At 38.8% G+C, this 20,019-nt stretch overlaps 1 protein-coding gene across 1 annotated transcript in view; it reads right to left on the reverse strand.

Moving 5' to 3' along the window:
• Nucleotides 1–7,945: 7,945 nt before the first annotated feature.
• The window catches only part of aff2 (AF4/FMR2 family, member 2), a 159,342-nt gene continuing 147,268 nt past the window's right edge, over nt 7,946–20,019 (reverse strand). The window contains exons 20-26 of the mRNA XM_020595533.1: nt 19,263–19,326; nt 18,595–18,731; nt 16,130–16,201; nt 15,027–15,120; nt 13,581–13,633; nt 11,498–11,712; nt 7,946–10,519 (exon numbers count right to left, since the gene is read on the reverse strand). Coding sequence (XP_020451189.1) covers nt 10,398–10,519; nt 11,498–11,712; nt 13,581–13,633; nt 15,027–15,120; nt 16,130–16,201; nt 18,595–18,731; nt 19,263–19,326 — 757 coding nt within the window. The 3' untranslated portion in view covers nt 7,946–10,397. The remainder of the gene's footprint in view (nt 10,520–11,497; nt 11,713–13,580; nt 13,634–15,026; nt 15,121–16,129; nt 16,202–18,594; nt 18,732–19,262; nt 19,327–20,019) is intronic.

A 20,019-nucleotide genomic window follows, 5' to 3' on the forward strand; every position in this document is an offset into this window, starting at 1 on the left:
AATTCAACAAAATAAATAGGTGTAACCATAAAGTTTTACCTTCTGCTTCTCGCTCACTTACGAGGTAGAATTCCCCAATTCACTACTGGCCCGGACACCAGCTAATGGCGTTAGCCATTAGCTACTATCTTTAGCTCACAGTGCTTTCACTCGCTACCACGACCAATTCTCAATTGGTGCCAATTCTTTTTCTTCCTTTCCCTCACGACTGTATCCATAGTCGCTATGTCATATATCCAATTTCAATCTTAAACTGTCTTTGGCCTTTTCTGCTCACACTACCCATGTGAACTCCCAAAACATGTAGCTCTTCTAATCTCTGTCCATACTCCGTTTTTCTGTTCTGCCACACCCCTGACTCTACCCAAGGGCGGAACTTGTGAGGCGTATCTCACCGGACCCTGACAGTTCCTGATTGGTTTTGTTACTTATCAATCTTCTACTTATTTCTTTTCCCATATGACAGTGGAAAATGCACAACCCTTCACAATAAAGTTACCTCTATGTATCAGTTTTCTTTTTGTTTTTGTTTTGTTTTTTTCTCAATAACCACAACATCAGGTGGGTTACATTAGTCTACAATATTGTAGCTATGCAGAACAGCACTGGAAAAACACATTTTTAAATATTATACTGTAGTTTATTAAATATGTTTCACTGCTTTATGTCACCAACTAAGTGAGTGGTCATTGATCCGTTTCTGTGTATAACAATATGCCTCAAACTACTTTCATTGTCAGAGGAAGGTAGTTTATGGCAATTGCAGATTTTTTAAGGCTTTGTATGAGTCAGAGAAATTGTTGACCAGCTTCATGTTTAGGATCAGTACACTCTTACACATTGACAACAGTAGCTTATCATAACAAAAAAAGAGTCACATGATTCTGTTATAACAAGAACATAACATTTGTTGTTGGATTCCAGCTTGAGTGGTTTCAACTTATACTGCATAATCACAGTGTCACGAGTTCGAATTCAGCTAGGTACCGGTATTGCACAGTATTAAAATGAAAGAAAAATTACAGCCAACACTCTATGATTATTACACAAAAACCTACATCAGCAAGAAACATCAACAGTGACTCGTTTGCACGGTAAATCCAACTTCATGCTTAATATGAGGTGTCACAAATGTATCAATCATCCATACCCCCTTCTCTTTTGAAGAGTTGTGTGGATGTTGGGATGATGGGCCTGGAACACAACCCAGGTCACAATAGGTAAGAGGCAGGTTAACAATTATCCTTAATAACAGTCACGCTGAGATTATACTACACAGTGGTTACTGTGATGTCAGAGTGAGCAGAATTCCTTTTGTTTGTCAGCAATACACAGTCATAATACTTATCATTTGCTTGCATTTGATAACTCATCAGTAGCTGATGTAGTCATTGAAAACAAAGAGAGCAAATGTCACAGAGATAATTGTACAGTTAAGTCATGAGCCAAACCAGTCCATTCTCATCGACAATCAACCTACTGTATTACTGCTGCAGTAGTACAGTACTTATCTCAAAAATGTCACACTCTGATTCACTTACTTCTTCTCATTAGTAGTTGTAACACTTTTAAAGAAGTGAAGTTACAATCTAGAGAAATCCATTTAAACCAACTCAGCTTTTTTCCTCACTTAGTCAAGAATGGATAATGAGTTTTTAACAACTTTGAAACTGTCTGCATGTTGAGACAAGGGAAAACTCACATCAGCCGTGTTGAACATGGCACCAGTCCACGTGTAGACGTCAAGAACGGTAGCGTGCGTGAGGTTCTAGTGCTCATGGTAAAGGATTTTCTATCTAGCTGTTCAAACACACATCACAAGGAATAAATCCAGTGTGTTTTACTGGAGCTGAGAGTGAATGTGGAGATGCACTTATTCAACACTTTTAATAGTGAGCAATAGTATTTTATTAAAATCATCATGAGATCTATCATCTGCAGGTGTGTGTGTGTGTGTGTGCCTGCTGTTGTAAAATCCACTCAGGTCAGATTTCCCACTGGGGCTAATGGCCACTTACTGTTGCAGTAAGTTTGTGTCTGTGCACTTTGGACTCATGTGTGTAATGTGTTGGCTCTGCACCAAGGACACACACACACACATTCAGAGCCTAATACGTCTCAAGGTCTGCAAATATATTTTCCACCTCCTTACTCATTTAGGAAAATACTTAATTGTATGGGATTTATGTCTCTCAGAAAATTCACACTTTAATTTAAACTTCAATACAAGCGTCCTTGTCTCTCCTCTGCCTTCATTCTTCTCGTTTCTCTCACACACTCTGAAGTCCGTCTCTCTCCTGCCTCAGACACACACCTTCTTCTTTTGCCCTGAATTCTAATTTGTGACTGTATTCAGTGAATTAATCATGCATGGTGAGGTAGGCTAATAGTTGCTATGACTGCAGAAATAAGAGTCCATTAGTGCTATTAAGAGGACCAGTCCCTTACACCATTAATATATAAAGGCCACTAAAAGGCTAGGATTTTTATTTATAAAAGAATCTTGTTGAGTACAAAATCAAAGTTTATACATTAAGAAAAATCTCATTTTTTTGTATGAACATGCTCTTGTTGTACTTTCTTTTTGCTTTCTCTTGTTACTTTGAATACGAACCTCCATAATGCAGACACTCCTATGTGTCCTATGACAGAAAAGGGACAAATGACCATATGGGTTTTACAGGTTGGAGGACATGTTGCTTTAAAAATGGTGCACTTGCAAAGTTTCATTATGAGTGCAAATCTTTTAAAAGGGACCAATGAAATGTTTCAAAAGACGAGAGAAGGAGAACAGCAGGACCACTGGTTCAAACCGATTTTAATCTATATTTTAGACACATTAAATATTTAAAAACAATGGAACTGCATCACGACTTCTGATCATCACATAGAACATCTTCATTATAAAAAAAAAAAAAAAACATATAAAAGGCCAAAAAATAGCATTGAGAGAAACTGAAACGAACAGCTGAAGTTGTGCAACACATTTAAAAATAAAATGCAAGTCATGTTGGACAGGTACAGTGTAATACTGTTGTTTAGCCAGTGATGTACATCAGAACCACAGACAGAGATTTGTCAGCTGGATCACAAGCACCTTGCTGCTGCTCTCCTAAACACCACCCCATGCGTGGTGCTGTCTATCTAGCACAGTAACATTTTGACATGAATTTTGAGTCTGTTGTGTAATTGCAATTACATAGTGTACAACAGATCACCACCCCAAATACTGCCTACTGGTAAATCTGCACTGTGTATTGCACAAACAGAGCTAATGGAAATGCAAACAAGTCACAGTATAAAGACCTGTGACGGGAAACAACAAGGTGTTCTCATTTTGAGAAATTCAGATGGCTACATATAGATTCTTTAAAAATTAGTTGGGACACAATTCACAAATGTGGCATTAACTGACTTGGGTCTAGTCTACATCACCAGCCGACAGTTTCCCACTGCACGGTACATTGAAAGGATGGCTACAGGGTGACTGGGTTGGTTGCACATGGGCCGTTTTGCATCCCCTCATGATGTAAGCTCATTTATAGGTTTCACATCTGTTTAGCACGTAGTTTATGATTACTAATATGTCACTCTAAAACAGTAGCTTTATAACTACATTATAAAGTGCCCGTTAACAAAGCTGTGGGACATTTTGTGAAACACATTCATTAACATTCTTTCCAAGAGTTACTGTAGCTGTGAAGCTTGGCACAATTCTCATGTCTGCGCATTAGAGCTTGCTAGCTTGCTCAGCCACCTGAAGAACTACCAGCACACCTAAAGCTCATCAATTGACATGTTCCATCCCATTTGTTTAAGCTGTATGCAAGCATAAATGTAAAAATGATAATTAATCATTTTAGGAAGCAATTCCTTGGTCATTTTGGCCAGGCTTACATAAACAAGGTACCATAGGTTAATTTATGACTGCAGATTTAATGTAATTGTGAACATTTGGCTGAGCCAGGTTAGCCAAGCCTGCCTCCGGTATTTATGCTAAGCTAAGATAAGCTAAGCTAATCACCTTCTGGTTTCATCTTAATACTTATAACACAAACAAGACAATGGTGCTGATGTTCTGTCCAACTACTGATGTGTATTTTCCAACATGTCCAGCCATTCCTGTAAGTACAGTATACTGTACTGCACAGTAAATAAACACAAATAATGAGTTGTTTGCAGAGCCCATTTGCCAAAGTAGTGTTAAGCTGTATTCTTTTGAAATCAAAAATATGACTTGTCCCACAACATTAGTTGACTTTACAAAAAATAACTTGAATAATACTTATTTAATTAATAGACATAAATGAAGAAACATGATGTAACATGTTCACATAAATTTTTTAGAACTGATCTGTGTGATGAAGAGAGCGCATTCATTTCTCCCTTCAGTGACCTCAACAAATGATCAACTATCAGATGAATAGAGACTAATCTCCTTCAGATGCTTGTTTCAAACACTGTTTCTGACTCTGGCAGTACAGCGGACGACAATCAAACCCAAGGAAAAAGCAGCTTGCTGATAAATTGCAGGAATTTGAAATGAAAAACCTCCCATTATCCTTATAAACAGAACTAGTTCATTTACTGTATGAGGCAGTTTTGGCAATTTTCTAAGAAATCAAAGTGTATCTGTGGTTTTGTGAAATGCAAACAAACATTAGAGACACTCTTCACTACTGGAAAGATTGTTACCGGCTTATTACCATCTGTTGTCAAGAAATGAATCTCTGTTCTCACAACTGCAGCAACACAGTGTCACTACTGTCTTTGATAATGTAACAGGAGCCAATGGGATATTTACTAAGATGTCAGCAGAGGCAGTCTGTTTACAAAATGTTTTGAACTATACTGACTTATTGACGCTGCATATAAATAAACCATTGCATGAATTCAACATTTTACCATAGCTGTCATGTGACATGTAGCACACTAGGATGAAACTGATGCTTCCCATGATGTCATCGATGCAATGTTTTGACATTTTACACAATATCGTTCTATAATTATGTGTATATAATTATGTGCACATAATCAAAATGAGGCCCATAATGTGAATTTAGAAACAACCATATAGTAACGTCACCGTTTCACCATAAAACAAAACAACAATGAACATCATTGAACTGGACAGAGTAACACAGTGGATCAGCCATTGACTTGTAACAACTGAGGTCTAACAGTTTGTGGGTTTTCTTTGTTGGCTGCTGTGCATTGGCTTATTGATACTGTACACTCCTAATTGAATTCAAGACCTCAAAAACTAAGTGGAGTTTGGAAAATGTTCACTAGTAAACACTGTCAGGCTTTCAGATGAAGAACCATGAGTCCATTTTCAAGGAATAGTTGGACATATCTGGAAATATGTGTATCTATTTTCCTGTTGAGAGTTACCACTCTCATGTCTATACAATAAATATGAAGCTACAGCCAGCAGCCGATTAGCACAGAACTGGAAACAGCTAGCATGACTCTGTACAAAATCCACCTACTGTACCAGCAAATCTAAAGCTCCCCATTAAACACACTTTATACTTAGTGTATATTCAAAAAACTATTAAACCATTAAAGGTGCATTAACTAAGATTTTACACATAATCTGATAAATCAAGTGAAAATGGGACAAGACCAGGTGTCTTTGCTATACTACTCCCTCCATGACAATCCGCTGCCTACAGCCTTTCTGTTGTCATTCCAGCTCCTCTGCTCTGTGTTGTCAAAATACAGTCTGCAAATTAGCCTCACCTGCCATGTAGTGAAAGTTATATAAGGTGCGTTTTTGAACTGTGAGTTGTCATTTCAAACAGCCAGCCATGGAGGAGCTCCCAGCAGCTAACAGTCAGAAACAGTGGGTGCCAGGCCGAAGAGGCTTTATTCTTTTTCACAGAGAAGGAGCAAAAACCAGGGTTAACATCATTTTGGTTGTTTGAGTTGGAGAGTGTTAAAAGCAGCCATGTTTGATTCAGATGTGGTGTTCTTTCTTCTGGATTTGTTAGCATCTAAAGCTAATGTGTTTGTTCTGGTAACCTTGGCAAACCAGAACAAACGCGCATGGTCATAATTTTACCTTTGTATTGAAGTATTAGAATTTCAATTCGGGAGTAATTTGTAACATTAGTGCTTTGTGTCACATTAGCAGTAACCAGATAGCTCTACTGGATTGTCAGAATTACTTGTTAGCCAGCTACACTACAGTAGCTTCAGACTGGAGACTGCATTTTGTAAAGTTTGTTAGGCCCGAGCATCCATGGTTTATGTTGTCACTATGAAACAGGATGTGATGGGATGGGCAAAGAGTGGAGAAGAACAGCTTATGATGTCAGCTTGTTTTGAGTTTCACTAGAAAAAAAAGGTAGTACAACTATAACACATATAATGCTGCAAATAATTACAAGAAATGTATTAAGTCTAATAAAAATGTATTGCCATATATAATTTTTAATTTTTATTTATCATGGCCCTTAGGCTGCTTTCATGTGTTATTTTGTGCATGTATGAAACCAGAAACAGGCCTGCATTAAAATAGGATAAGCTTGTGTGTGTGTGTGTGTGTAATACAGTATATAGTATCGGAGGCATCATTCACTTGGCTTTTGTATGTATTCAACAAACAAGGGTAAAGTGATAGGTCAAAAAACTAAAAATCTTTATTTTTTTTTCAAAATGGGAATGATTTGTGATTTTAGAATATCATTAAAACATCATATTTCAGGACTTACAGCTGGACTGTCAGTGCTTGATGCTTCAGCCATTGTTTGCTACCCACCAGCAGGCAGGGACCGACTCAGCAAAGTAGAATTCACACACGATTTTGTTGATTTATTGCCTAAAAATGGCCTTTTTGTGTAGGTTGTAATAATAATATGTCACCCAGCTCTAAATCAAATTTAATATAATGTGTTAGTTGGCTAACATTAGATGCGCTGATTGATTTTGTTCCCTTCAGACAGAGCCAGGCCGCAGTTTCCCAGTGTTTCTGGTCTTTTATGCTAAGCTAAGCTAACTAGCTGCTGGCTCTAACAAATTTGAGAGTGGTATAAATCTTCTCATCATGCTTTTGTCAAGAAAGCAAAGTGCTAAGTTTTTCCTGTGATGTTTAAGAATTGACTTGATGCTGTTGAATGCTGTTACCTGCTTCAGACTGTTAGCTTCAGTGTTATGCATTTAAAGCAGCTCTGTATTTCCATCAGGTGATGGAGAACATTCACAATGTAAATGACTAAGCGACAACAAACACACTGACTTTTTTTTTCCAAAATGGACACAAGTAGTTCTTGGTCTGAAGCTATCATTTATTGCATGCGATGGTTTAAAATTTTCAGGCATTTCAGACAAACCCATACTCGCTCAACTCATCAAGAAAAAAAAACAACAACCCAGCAACCAATGCAAATTTGACACATTAAAACACATTTTTCTTAAAGCCAAAATCTGGTGTCGTCATAAACGCCAGTAAAAAGCTTATGGAAACATTTGATTTTACGAAAAACAACCTCATATTTATACCAATATGGTATGGAAAATCATTTAGATTCATTCTTTGTTCTTAAATAAATAGAGCAATTCCCACTGGACACAAATAGAGGCACTTGTGTTTCTTTTTTTGTCAAAGTGAAAATTAACTTTTCACATCCGCATTGTCTTCCATACACATTCAGCGATGGTCAAATGATCCGAAACTTTAAAACTCACGCTTGATGTGCTAGATTTACAGACACCATGAAAAAAACAAAAAACAAAAGGGCGGCATGGTGGTGTCGCCTCACAGGAACATGGGTCTACAAAGAGTTTGCATGTTCTCTCTGTGCCTGCGTGGGTTCTACTCCGGCTTCCTCCCACAGTCCAAAGACATGGAGGTCAAGATGACTGGTGATTCTAAATTTCCTGTATGTGTGAGTGTGAGTGTGAGTGGATGTCTGTCTCTACATGTCAGCCCTGTGATAGACTGGCGACCTGTCCAGGGTGAACCCCGCCTCTCACCCAGTGTCAGCTGGGATAGGCTCCAGCCCCTTCATAAGTAGTACAGGAGATGGATGGACAAAATTTAAAATCAGATTATGTTTGGTGCTGTGTAAATGCAGCTATGGTCTGTGCATGGATACACACACACACTTATATACACACTTTATTAGGTACATCAAGCTAAAACTAGTGCAGTCTAATACAACAGTTCTGCAATAAATCCTCTGTCATGAGTGTGGCAATGTTCAGGATCTGTTTCAGAGGGATGTTGATTCAACTGTGTGATCACTGTAGAGGATGAACTGTACAATGTCATACTGACAGGTGTTCCTGTTATTTTGTCCACCCCATTTATATCAATAAACAAAATCAGCTCTGTGTAGACACACGCATCTGCAGCAGATTGAACAGAAACTGAACATGCTCACTTTATTGGAAGGAGAATTTTCTACAGGACTGTTGGATTAGACTGCATTAGTTTTTACTTGGTGTACCTAATAAACTGGCTGTATACTGTATAAATCCCCTATTTTCTTGTTTCACATCCTCATTCATTCACATTCAGTCTTTCACAAGACACTATAAAACAAAAACAAACACTGTTTTCGGGAGTCACAGTCTGTACATTATGGTACACAAATATCATAATATTGTCCAGTCAGGTAATGATTTAAACAGACTTGACAATCAGCTGTACACGTACACGTACTAACAACACAACACGACACATTGGGAAATGACTACAGGATATCCAGCAGATGATTTGATCTCATTAAGTGATGCACAAAGTTGCAGAGGTTTTGACTTCAGGGCGGAAAAGCCAGCATGAGCTCTTCACCCTGTTTACTTGATCTGCACGTGGGTGGGGGCATATTTAGAGCCAAAACATACTGAATCTTGTAGTTTTTTCCCCCTTGTAAGTGTTCAACACCTTAGTGGGTGGGTTACTATGGGAACTAGAACTGAGTGGAATTTCACAAAAGCCCTTAACCAGTAAGAGAAGAACGAGACAAACGCTTGACTTGATGGCCCTCATTTGCAGGACCAGTGAACTGAGTGCTGCTGAGCTGTTAACTCCCTGGACTGCGACTTGACCAGGTCTTGTAACCCTCACTCTAGCTAGAGACATCTTAACGATCTTATCTTGAATCAAATGCACTGACAGGCTCTTAGATATTAAACAAACCACTGATGCAGGTCATATACAGCTTGGATTGCTCAATAGCAAGTGGATAAAGCAAAGAAATCGTACTCAAAGATGCGGTTAAAGCTTTAAAAATGTTAGTGTCACTGCCCTAAACTGGAGGCATCTACATTCATCATTTAGAGAGAGCACTGGGTATCAAGCCTCAATATGTTTCATGCTAAAATGTGTCTGTACTGAAAACTTGTCAAGTTTCATTCCAGTGTCACATGGGCCCAGATTTATGTGCAGTGTGCACATGCACCCGTTTTGTCTTCCAGATTTTTTCCACTACTTACACAAGTTGTTACCTGTGGATCCCTCACGTGTATGAATCTATCACAATGATGGACTCTGCCAATGACAAAGCGTCATATATAGAAAGGCTAACTAATGAGTATAAATACATTTAATGCCAAACACTAAGTTTGAGATTATCAAAATCTTAAAGATTATAACTTTAAAAATTTTAGATATGACTGACTTGTCAACCACAGAAGGCGACTTTTCAGAAATGATGCTGTTAAACTACCAAAGTGATGCATAATACTGGCTGCAGATTTTGTTTTGGAGGATCTGTCCCTAAAGACCAAAGATGGACTGAAAGAGAAGCTTGTGCCTCCATTAATTGGGCTTTAGTAGTCGAAGCTGAGCCTCTTTACCAGCATGGCCCTTATCTGTTGGATTGGACCGGTACTTTTCCACTTGGATCAATATCAGCCAGAGGCTTTAATTCTAGTCCCAATCAAAGACACGTTTCTAGGCCACTGCTGGAGGAGATGAGCCTCTGCTGAGCTGCCTTCTTACCTTCAGCCTCCTTAATCACATTAGCCTCTCGCACATCTTTTTGAAAATGATCCTGTCTAGTTTAAACACTTTTTACCTTTCCTCTCTGGTGCTTATTTCTATTTAGGAACGCAGAGAAGTTTGTACCATCTCTGGTCCCTCCAGGAATTGAAACTACTCAATCCAAAAAGCAGCATCAGCCAAATTTTTTAATTTGCTAATTTGTAATTTGTGATTTGCAGCTGAAATTCCCAAACGTAGTCACTGTTCAGTCCTAATTGCAGGTGAATTTCAGCCCAATTAATCCACCCAGTCTACGCCATTACATTACAGTGGTTGGTGCTGGGTCATGTGAATGATCTCAGTGGGAACAGAAGCATCGTCCTGAGTCTCATCTCACTTGTTATCCCAGTTCTAGCTCCCAGGCCCGTTTCTTTTTAGTTTAAATTTGGCTCTGGTCCAGTCTTTACAGCAGGTGCGCCTCTATGCGGAGCCAGTGCAGTCCCTGCCTGATGTATCGGACCAGCTCAGTCATGCTGCTCTGCTGACTCAATGGCTCCATCACTGAGTCCAGCTCCTGGAAGAACTCTACAGGAGGGTGAGGGAGACACAGAGTTACTGAGGTGTGCTCTATCTGCTGCTGCTTGTGCTGAAATGACACACACAGCTACAGTGTAGGTGTTTTTTCTGATAGTGGTGTGGGCATCAAGAGGCAAAGGCAGGTGAGTCATTCACAGCATAGGTTTGACTGTTCCAGAGGAAGAATAAGCAATTCAGGATAACCAGTGTCACTCTGGAGGAAATAGCACAAACTGCTGAAACTCAATCTTTGGTGAGTGTAGTGCAAAAACTAGAGCTGCCCCCTAAAAGTCGACTAGTTGAATCAACAGTTGACTGAGACTCTTCTAGTCGAACACTTGTTTTTTATTTTTATTGTCGGCCAGTGTGAAGTACAAAAGCAGGTAACCCCAGCCCTGTAGTGTATTTTGTCATCTTGCTCTCCTCATTTGTGACACTGTGAATCTGGCTGCTCACGACACTTTTTAGCAAACTGCTGCCTCAAACCAGGAGAAAAAGACAACAAAATCCACTAGGACAAGACACAAAAGGTGAGATTCGTACTTTATTAGAAGTGTTTTCAATCGTTGTGATCTACTTTTACAAGAGAAAAGACTGTAACGGTTGCGACAATGAGGCTAGTTTTGCACATGTGCATCCAGGTTGTTTACCCAGAAGCATGTTCACATCACTCTTTTGCATTTGAATACTGATGTTATTATGGTTGAAATCATCACTGAAATTTATGGCAGTTGATTTTCTGGTATATATACACACACATATGCACAGTATACTGTGTATGTATGTATATATATGAACAAAAAGAATGAAAAATTGAATATTTGCTCCGAACAGTAGAATCCAAGTCAACTGGCAAAATTCTTAGTTGGGTACAGCCCTAGCAAAAACACCACAGCAACAAAGATGTCTCACTAACGAACCCAGGATTTTAGAAATCTGAAGCTGTGGACTGATTCTGTACCTGTATACAGTCAAACAACATCTTACCTTGGCTCTCTGTGGCCAGTCTGTCAGCCGTCTCCCAGTGTTCATAGCTCCGCAGGATGTTGTTGGTGATGTTAACATGGCTGGCAGCCATGTGATGAATCCGCTGGGGAATAGCCACGCTGCCCGATGACCCTGGTGCTCCTCCTCCTCCTCCTCCTCCTCCGCTGCTGGCTGGGGAGGGGCTGAATGAGAGGGGAGATGGAGTCCCATTGACCCTAGAACATATAGAAACAGTACAGAAACGGTTAGTCTCAGTAACTCCATGGGAATTAAAGAGTTAGGTTCTGTACGCTGGAGGGGTTTTGGAGATAATATACTTGAAGGAAAGTGTGCACTAAAGTGTATCAGTGCTAAACTGTTGCATATTTTCCAAACAGACTTAAAGGTATCAAAGATGTGCCTGCTGAATACTGAATAGTTTTCTATTTATAAAGATGACTTATAAAGTGATATTGATACTTTTACTTAAGTAAACAATCGGAATACTTCTTCCACCACTGATTTTAGAAGGAGGAGCTCCACGGGACACTCAGCTGCTCAGGGTGTGCAAAAAACATGTCATCAATACTGGTTGGCAGGGAAAATCAGATTATTAGACTGAGTGAAGTTTCTCATTTTAATAGAAACCAGTGATTACTATTACAGTCATTTCATATAGTTCTATACTTACTGTAAAAATGTTAAGACTGGAAAAACTTTTGCAGGTTCTGGGCTTTATACTGCCTTTTACAGACCCGATGTGTTGGGTGACCACAGTCAGCCAGCTTCAGAGAACAGCAAGGAAAACCATTCTATTAACAGCACATAAAAAAACTATGTGTGTAAGTGATAAGAGGCTGAATGTATCCTCTTCATTAAAGTATTTATCATTTATGATTTAATACAGTTGTTATGGCAAACATCCACAAATCCAGCAGACAGAGCAACATTATTGTTCTTTTGGAGTCATGTTTATGGCCGTCTGATGAATTAAAGTTCAATATTCATGCTCCTTGTACTGCTTCTTTTCATGTTTTGACAGCTAGCTGCTAACTTTGTCTGCTGTTTGGTGCTGTGTAGGTTGCAAACAGTGAGTTTATCTGAACTTTTTAGTTGACAGCAGCTCCCTGCTGCTACTGGAAACAATGTTGATGAGATCGTTGGGCATCGACCAGAACACTAGAGTCATGGGCCTTAACAAGTTGAAAGATGCTGTAACACTCTTTAGAGATGAGGTGACCTGCAGAATGAAGTCTGAGTTTGACACTATGAGTGAGAATTTTCACATTTCCTACATTTCTTTAATATAGTATATTTATAAGACAAATGTACTGATTAATGCAGCTTTAACTTAGTGAAATGTTTGTGCTATAAAAACACCACAGGGTCATGAGACAGATGCTACCAATTCCCTCCATCCTTAAATGGTAAAATCTGTGCATCATAACTTAATTAACAGTATGTTTATGCTGATAATGCTGCACATTAATTATGCTAGAAATTAGACATTATAGCGGATGTCTGTTTTGGCTTTGACTTTTCAAGGAATCACTGTATAATTAATACAACAAAAGGCTTGAAAAAGACAAATGTCAGAGGGTGTGTAACATTTCTGATATTCACGGTACGGTCATTAGTCAAACGGTTCCTCTTGCTGTGCACAGCTGGGTGGGTGGCTCTGGTAGTAATGTAACCTGTGATGTGGCCTTGACCCTCGCTGACCCAACAACTTCTGTGCTGCACACACACACACACACACACACACACACACCATCCTGCTGTTGTGCAGCATCAGAGCTGTCCAAACTCATTAGCTTCACATCCACACAGCTCCTCTGCCACTCTCCTCCTCCATCTATCATCTCTCCCTCCATCACTCCTTCTCACATGGCACTTGGCAGCCCCTCCAGTATTCTCCTCCTCACATCTACAACAAATCAACCCCTTTATTTGCTTCCTGAGGGGTTTGTTTAAGCAAGTGGCTGTCAGGGGCGGCATAGTATTTTACAGCGGAGCTCCTGTGAATTATAAATTCTCAATTATCTAGGTGAATTGAGAGGAGGATACGCTGTGTCTCTGTGTGTGTGTATGTATGTATACTCACTTCCCGTTGGTCCTCCAGGGGGAAGGTGCTTGGTGGGAGCTCTTGGCTGAATTCTGGGTCATACAAAAATGTACTTATTAAAACTAGTTTTTATAGAATACAATATGTGCTTTATTAGGAAGAAACAATCAGAGAATGAAGAAAGATAAGTGATGGTATGAAGTCATATTTAACAGATTTTAGTCAAATATGAAGCTACAATTCAGAGGTGGTTAATTTAGCTAGCATAATATAGATTAATGCTGCTCTCTATTAAATATGAAACTACAGCTAGCAGGCCATTGCCATAGCCTAGCATACCTGAAAGTAGGGAGAACCAGCTAACCTGGCTCTGTCCACAGGTGAAATGCATACCTACTAGCACCTCTAAACCTTAATAATTAACAAGTTACATCTTAAAGTTACAGCTTAAAACAGTGACAAGTTGTCCCTGTGAAGCTAGTTTTCAGTTTATATTCAAGGCTATGCTAATGGCCTACTGTAAATATGAAGCTGTATCTTCTTATTTAATGCCCACTTAAAGAGGGTGGCATCAAACTGTCATCAATAATAAATAATAAAGCATATTTCACAAAGTGTCAAACTTTTTCTTGGGTTATTTCCTGGTTTAGCGCACATTCATAAATAAACACAGCTGTAAATGAGATAGAGATAGCAAATAGGGTATTACTGTATGTCTTGTTTCTGATCCAAAACAAGGTATTTACTAAGAGTTCAAATGAGGCATGAAAGCTCACATAAATAAATATAGTGAATAAGATTTTAGATTAAACCTTTTCATTTAATCAGTAACATCACAAACCATTTTAGACTAAAGCAGCTAAATGGTTAAGGTATTAATGGTAATATGGCGTGAAGCTGAGCCACCAAGTTGCCCCATATGTGTAACTTCTGAACAATGTAATTGTTATTCATTGGCAAGTATTTAAAATCCACTTTATTGCGCCATATGGACAAATATATTATACAATTGGTTAGACTGTTTTTGTGCCATTTTCCTTTTCAAAATGAACTGCTCTAACTGATTTCATTTAATTCTTTTCTTTCTGTCAACACTTACTGTATGTACACAGTCTATGCACACATACACAGCTAAAGCCCCAGCCAGTCACTTCCCACAAATCCAATCCCATCAATGCAAATGTGGCACTGTGATAATGACATCCTCTGTAATTAATTAAACTAAACATAATTAATCAAAACAAGCACATTAAACCCTAACAATCCACTGTGATGATTGATGGAACCAATTAATAAATTAATATCAAAAAGAATTAATGCTTTTTATTAATGTCATACAAAATTTATGCACAGGCACCATGAAAATGAATATAAAATGTATTTGAGGGATTGTAATGGGCTTTGCATGTTTTTCAGCCATAGAGGTAGAAAATGAGAGATGAAGGAAATAAAGTCCATGCCCGTGTGTGTGTGTGTGTGTGTTACCTTGAAGTACTCCATGAGCGACCGTGAGTACTTGACAGCATGGTCTTTCTTTAGATGAAACATCCTCAGATACAGCAGAGATAGACAGCGGTTACTATGGAAACAAAACCATTAGAAGGCAGATGAATCCTCAGTACAAATTCCCTTTACAACTCCATTCTTAGTATTATTTTCATGTCATCCACACAAAATGCAGCTGACTTCAAACATGACCTATAAGTCTGCATGGTTTAGGAAAAAGCTGAATGAAGTTAAGAATGTGGGAAATGTCTGATATTATTATATAAAAACACAAAAACCCACAGCTTTGCTTCTGAATGGTAAATCCATTAATTCACGGGATACATACTGTACTGTAAAATGTTTTGGATCTCTATAAGTAAATAAAAAAGGACAAAGGTTTTAGGGTATTAGCAAACAAAGGGGAGCATGATCACCAATTTTCCTTTATTAAGAATTTTCTTTTAGGTACAAATGAAATTTACAGGACTTTCATACATGTTATTATGGTACCCCCTTTAATAATGCTAATGCTAAAAATGACACACAGCTTTTCACAATCAGGAGGCAGTAATCTGTCTCAAACTGGAAGTTTCTGACAACATTGTGCAGTTACAAGGCTTTTCGAACTCTGACTAGGAACACTCTTAAAAACAAACCTCTCACAAGAGTAAGACACATTTAGTAAAAGTATATGTAAATGTTGTTGTATGAGGCCTTATACATTAAAATGTGATTAATTTTGGCCAAGAGTATGTAAAGGTCAGAATTTAGTTTGCAATGTAGAGAAGGTAGCACTTAAACCATCATGTACTGGGAATCAAAGTTTACAGTTTACAGCAAGCACACAGTCAGCATAGTAAACCCCCAGGCCACAAGGCCAGTCAACCAAAAAAATATTTTAGTTAACTGAATAATTAAACATAAAAAAATCAAAACAGCAAGAACATTTTTGGAGACCATTTTAAGTGTCTGGTCCAAATATTCTGAAGGGGCTAAGAAATGTTTTGAGGATCTCATGGTCAGAATATTTCTAAAACCCTGCACCTACTGCTTTTAGTACACATGCACACACACACACATCCACAAAGAAAGAATCATACCACAACACAGCGAGTTTCTTTTCAGCGACGGTGGCTGAATGGCTGGTGAAGTTCTTCAACCTCATGGCATACCTGCAGCAGAGGAAAGATGAAAGCTTGTCACCTGTCAGTTGACATTTCCAGTGGTTTTGTGGTTGAAATGTAAGCACACCTCATTTTTTCACACAAGATTCATTTTAATTAGAAAACCAAGGTTAAAACCTTAATGGAGCTGCTATTTTTGAACATAGAGTATAAAATGGTGACAAGCACTTAGTGATTATTCCCTCAGCTCTCTAACAGCCAGCATCAACCCTGCTGAAGTGCCCTCAGGCAAGACAAGCTTCAGGTTATCTTCATATTACCCTGTGGAAGGGCATGTTTTCCTTTCAAAAATGCTGTGGGGGCTAGCTGTGGCCGTCTACCCCCACTAACCAAGACAAACTGCGGTCTGATTGCTAAGTGAGTGTTTAATCAGTAAACATGAAATTCAGCAGTGACACAATGTCATTAAAACACACTGTCACTTCATTACATTGTAATTTTATATGATTGGTTGAAATTATTTTTTGTCTTGTCCATAATTTATTGCCTTGTTTTTAACTTACTCTATGATCTGTTTTGAGATGACACCTTGTTTAAGTATGTGCACTTGATGCTACACCGTGGGCCTAATGGAACGACATTTCAGTCCACTGTATGTCTGTGCATATTGTGGAATGACAATAAAGCTTTTTGAATATTGGCAGGTGAATCATGGGAGAGGAGTTGAACCTCTTTATTCATCTCTGTACAAAAATTATCCTCCCTTATGGAGGTCAGAGGTCAGAGTCACAGATCAACGGCCTGCACGTGGTCACGACTCAGTGTCTTGCTCAAGGACACTGCAGCAGGACGGAGCGCAGACAAGCAGAGCTTGAACCTGAGTCCTTCAGTCAAACGACTCTCTCTTTACACCACCCTGCTGCCAGCCTGTCTGCTCTCAGGGGTGGCAGTCATTTGTTATTCTCAGTTTCCTCTCTTAGTTGCACTTAGAAACCTCACACACTCACGGCTCTGGAAAGCTAGAAAACAGCAGAGATCCTGTAGTGCAACACTAGTTTAACTACGCTCATTAGCAACCCCGTAGGTCTATGAGGGCTTTAGATAAAAAAGGCAAAAACTGCACTGTTGAGTGCAGTCTTTTTTGAATAGATCTCTGGATGCTAATCGGGGGTTTTGTGTTTATTCATAAACTCAAATTTTGATTGAGAGGTGAACGTATGCAGCAATTAAGCTAATGGGCTAAATCCACATCAAGTCAGTAAGGTTGGACTGATTACATATGAACCCTGGGGAATGTTTCCTGAAAGGTTTGGTAGTAATTGTAGGTAAATAGAAAGTTCAAAAGTACCAAACATTTAGGTTTTAGGAAAGAATGAGAGAATTACAGTGTAAAATATCAGCATAGTGTAGTTGAGTAGAAAATTTTCCTTGACTAAATGTTTAGATTAAAAATGTCAGAGGTACATTTAATGCTCATCATGTAATTTGTTCCTTTGAAAAAAGTGGGTTATGCTATTCGAGGATGCAGGAAGTGGAGGTGCTCAGTTTGCTTCAGCACCCACATCAAGCCTGATCAAATCAGCAGTTCATAAAAGGAAAGTATAAAAAGTTGCTTGTTTGCAGGCATTTGTTTATTCATTTTTGTTTAATCTAAATGTGTATCATATTAATATGTTACTATTTTTCTTAATTAAAGGATAAGGCCGGTCAGTTTCTATATTAGCAGTATTTTCAGCACTCATACAAAGACTAAAAACAACAATGAATTACCTCTACTCACTGTTAAAGTCTGTCACTCCTGGATTAACCTGTTAGTCTGTGCCATAGACCTCAGTTGTTGTTCAAAAATTATTGAAATAACCTCAACGAAACACACCACGGCACTGGCAGACGTTTCCTCATTATGAAACACAAGTAATTGACAACATGGTGGAGCTTTTCTGTCAAGACCACACATACGTCTGGAGGTGTTTCAGAGGAGATTTCATTTGTCTTTGCATCAATACAATCAAAAAGAAAATGTGTCAGGTTTCACCAGCTTGTGTTCAAACCCTGGTCAAGCTGTCAACCACAGCACAGACAACTTGGAGCACGGATGCAGTAAAATCACACTTGGGTAAAACAATGTACTGTTAAAAGCTGTAAGATCATACAGAGACCGTCGCTCACCACCACACACTCTGATGGCTTTCTCATCCCATATATTAGAATGAATTTAAAGTGTAGGAATTCAGCACTGTCTTCATTTTTCTTGTAATTGGTACCAAATCGAGGTTTGAAGGGACCATCCCATGAAATATTATTAGTCCAAATTTTATTATTAGTAATATTAGTGATTATGAATTATTAATTTCAAGTTACAAAATCATTACAAAACTAGAGATTATTCAAATAAAGTCCTGTCTTTCATTTCACTTCATCTCTTTTGTTTCTGTCCCTACCTGATGAGCTCCACAGTTTCAGAGTACATGGTATAAGGTGACTTGGCCTCCAGTGGATCCCGCTCCATGGCATTTCCACACTCTATGAAGGAGAGGGCGCCGTCTGCGTAGTTCACTGCTTTACCAAATTTGTCCATCTACAAGTAGAAAAAGACAGAAGATGACAATGAGCAACAGAGAAAAATGAGAAAACTGAAAAATGTAACAGGATAGACAGAGACAGAGCAAAGACATGAGTAAGACAATAAGACAAACGATGTCTTTCATTGTTTGGGGAAGACCAGATAATTCTTTTGATACTGTATAATCTTGCAGACATCATCAGTTCTTGGATTCAGTGTTCCTTTGGAGACAAATGGTGCAATAAATAACACAAATTATACAGTACAGTCCTTGATATGAAATAGATTTTCGCTCTTCTGAGACTCACTGTGCACACACGAGTGATGACACACGCATCTGAACAAGTACACACATAATTAGAGTCTAGACTGTTGATGTTAACATTGTGTTCTCAAATCATTTTATTTCTATCTGTGTGTATCCAACCATCTCTTTGTCTCCTGTAAGATGTGCTTGAGCATGCAGGTATGTGTGTGTGTGTGTGTGTGTGTGTGCTCTGTGTCTGACAGTGACTGCAGAGATAGCTGAGCAACACAACATCTTACCAGAGCATCAGCCTTGTGCTTCAGTCTCTTGGCCTCCTGCATGTAGTAGTCTGCACTGTGGACCCTGGAAACAGCACAGTGGAAAAAACAGAACAGAAAGAGCATGTTTGCACTGACATGCCATTTAACAAAATCTCATAATAAAAAACTCAGCATGTTAGTGATTTACATAATCACTGAACACAAGTAGCTTGTGCTGAATGATATACAGTAGCCTACTTAGGCATACACACCTCAGGCTTAGTGTAACATTAGTATAACAACAAACCATGTCTCATGAATAATGCAGGAACCCTTAGGGACAAATACAAGATGTATCATCTTCCCAGGGTTTCAACACAACTGAACCCGTGGTGAGGTAGTATCCATCACCCACAGCACACTAATAGGCCACCACAGAAGAAGACAAGATACAAGCATCAGAATGGATCAGTAGTCTCCACCGGTCCATTGGTTCACAGGATCCGAGGCCACAAGTTGGGCTGCGTCCAAATTATTTTCAGTTTAATCAAGTTGGACAGGATCCACAAGTAGCCACGAGTCTCAGGTCTGTGTCAATACATCTAAAACCCCAGTGGATCTGAATGAACTCCACCAGCTCTGATTATGTAGTGTAGCAACTTCACAACAGGAGAAACCTGTCATATTAGATTACATTCATTTCAGATAGTTTTGTCTAAAGTGATGCACTCTAGGTGCATTCAGCTTCTGTAGGAACAAGAGCTATATATTTGATCAAAAACATGGAAATTATGCC

This window comes from Monopterus albus, unplaced genomic scaffold, assembly GCF_001952655.1.
Source record: "Monopterus albus unplaced genomic scaffold, M_albus_1.0 scaffold27.1, whole genome shotgun sequence".
In the NCBI taxonomy this organism is placed as follows: Eukaryota; Metazoa; Chordata; class Actinopteri; order Synbranchiformes; family Synbranchidae; genus Monopterus; species Monopterus albus.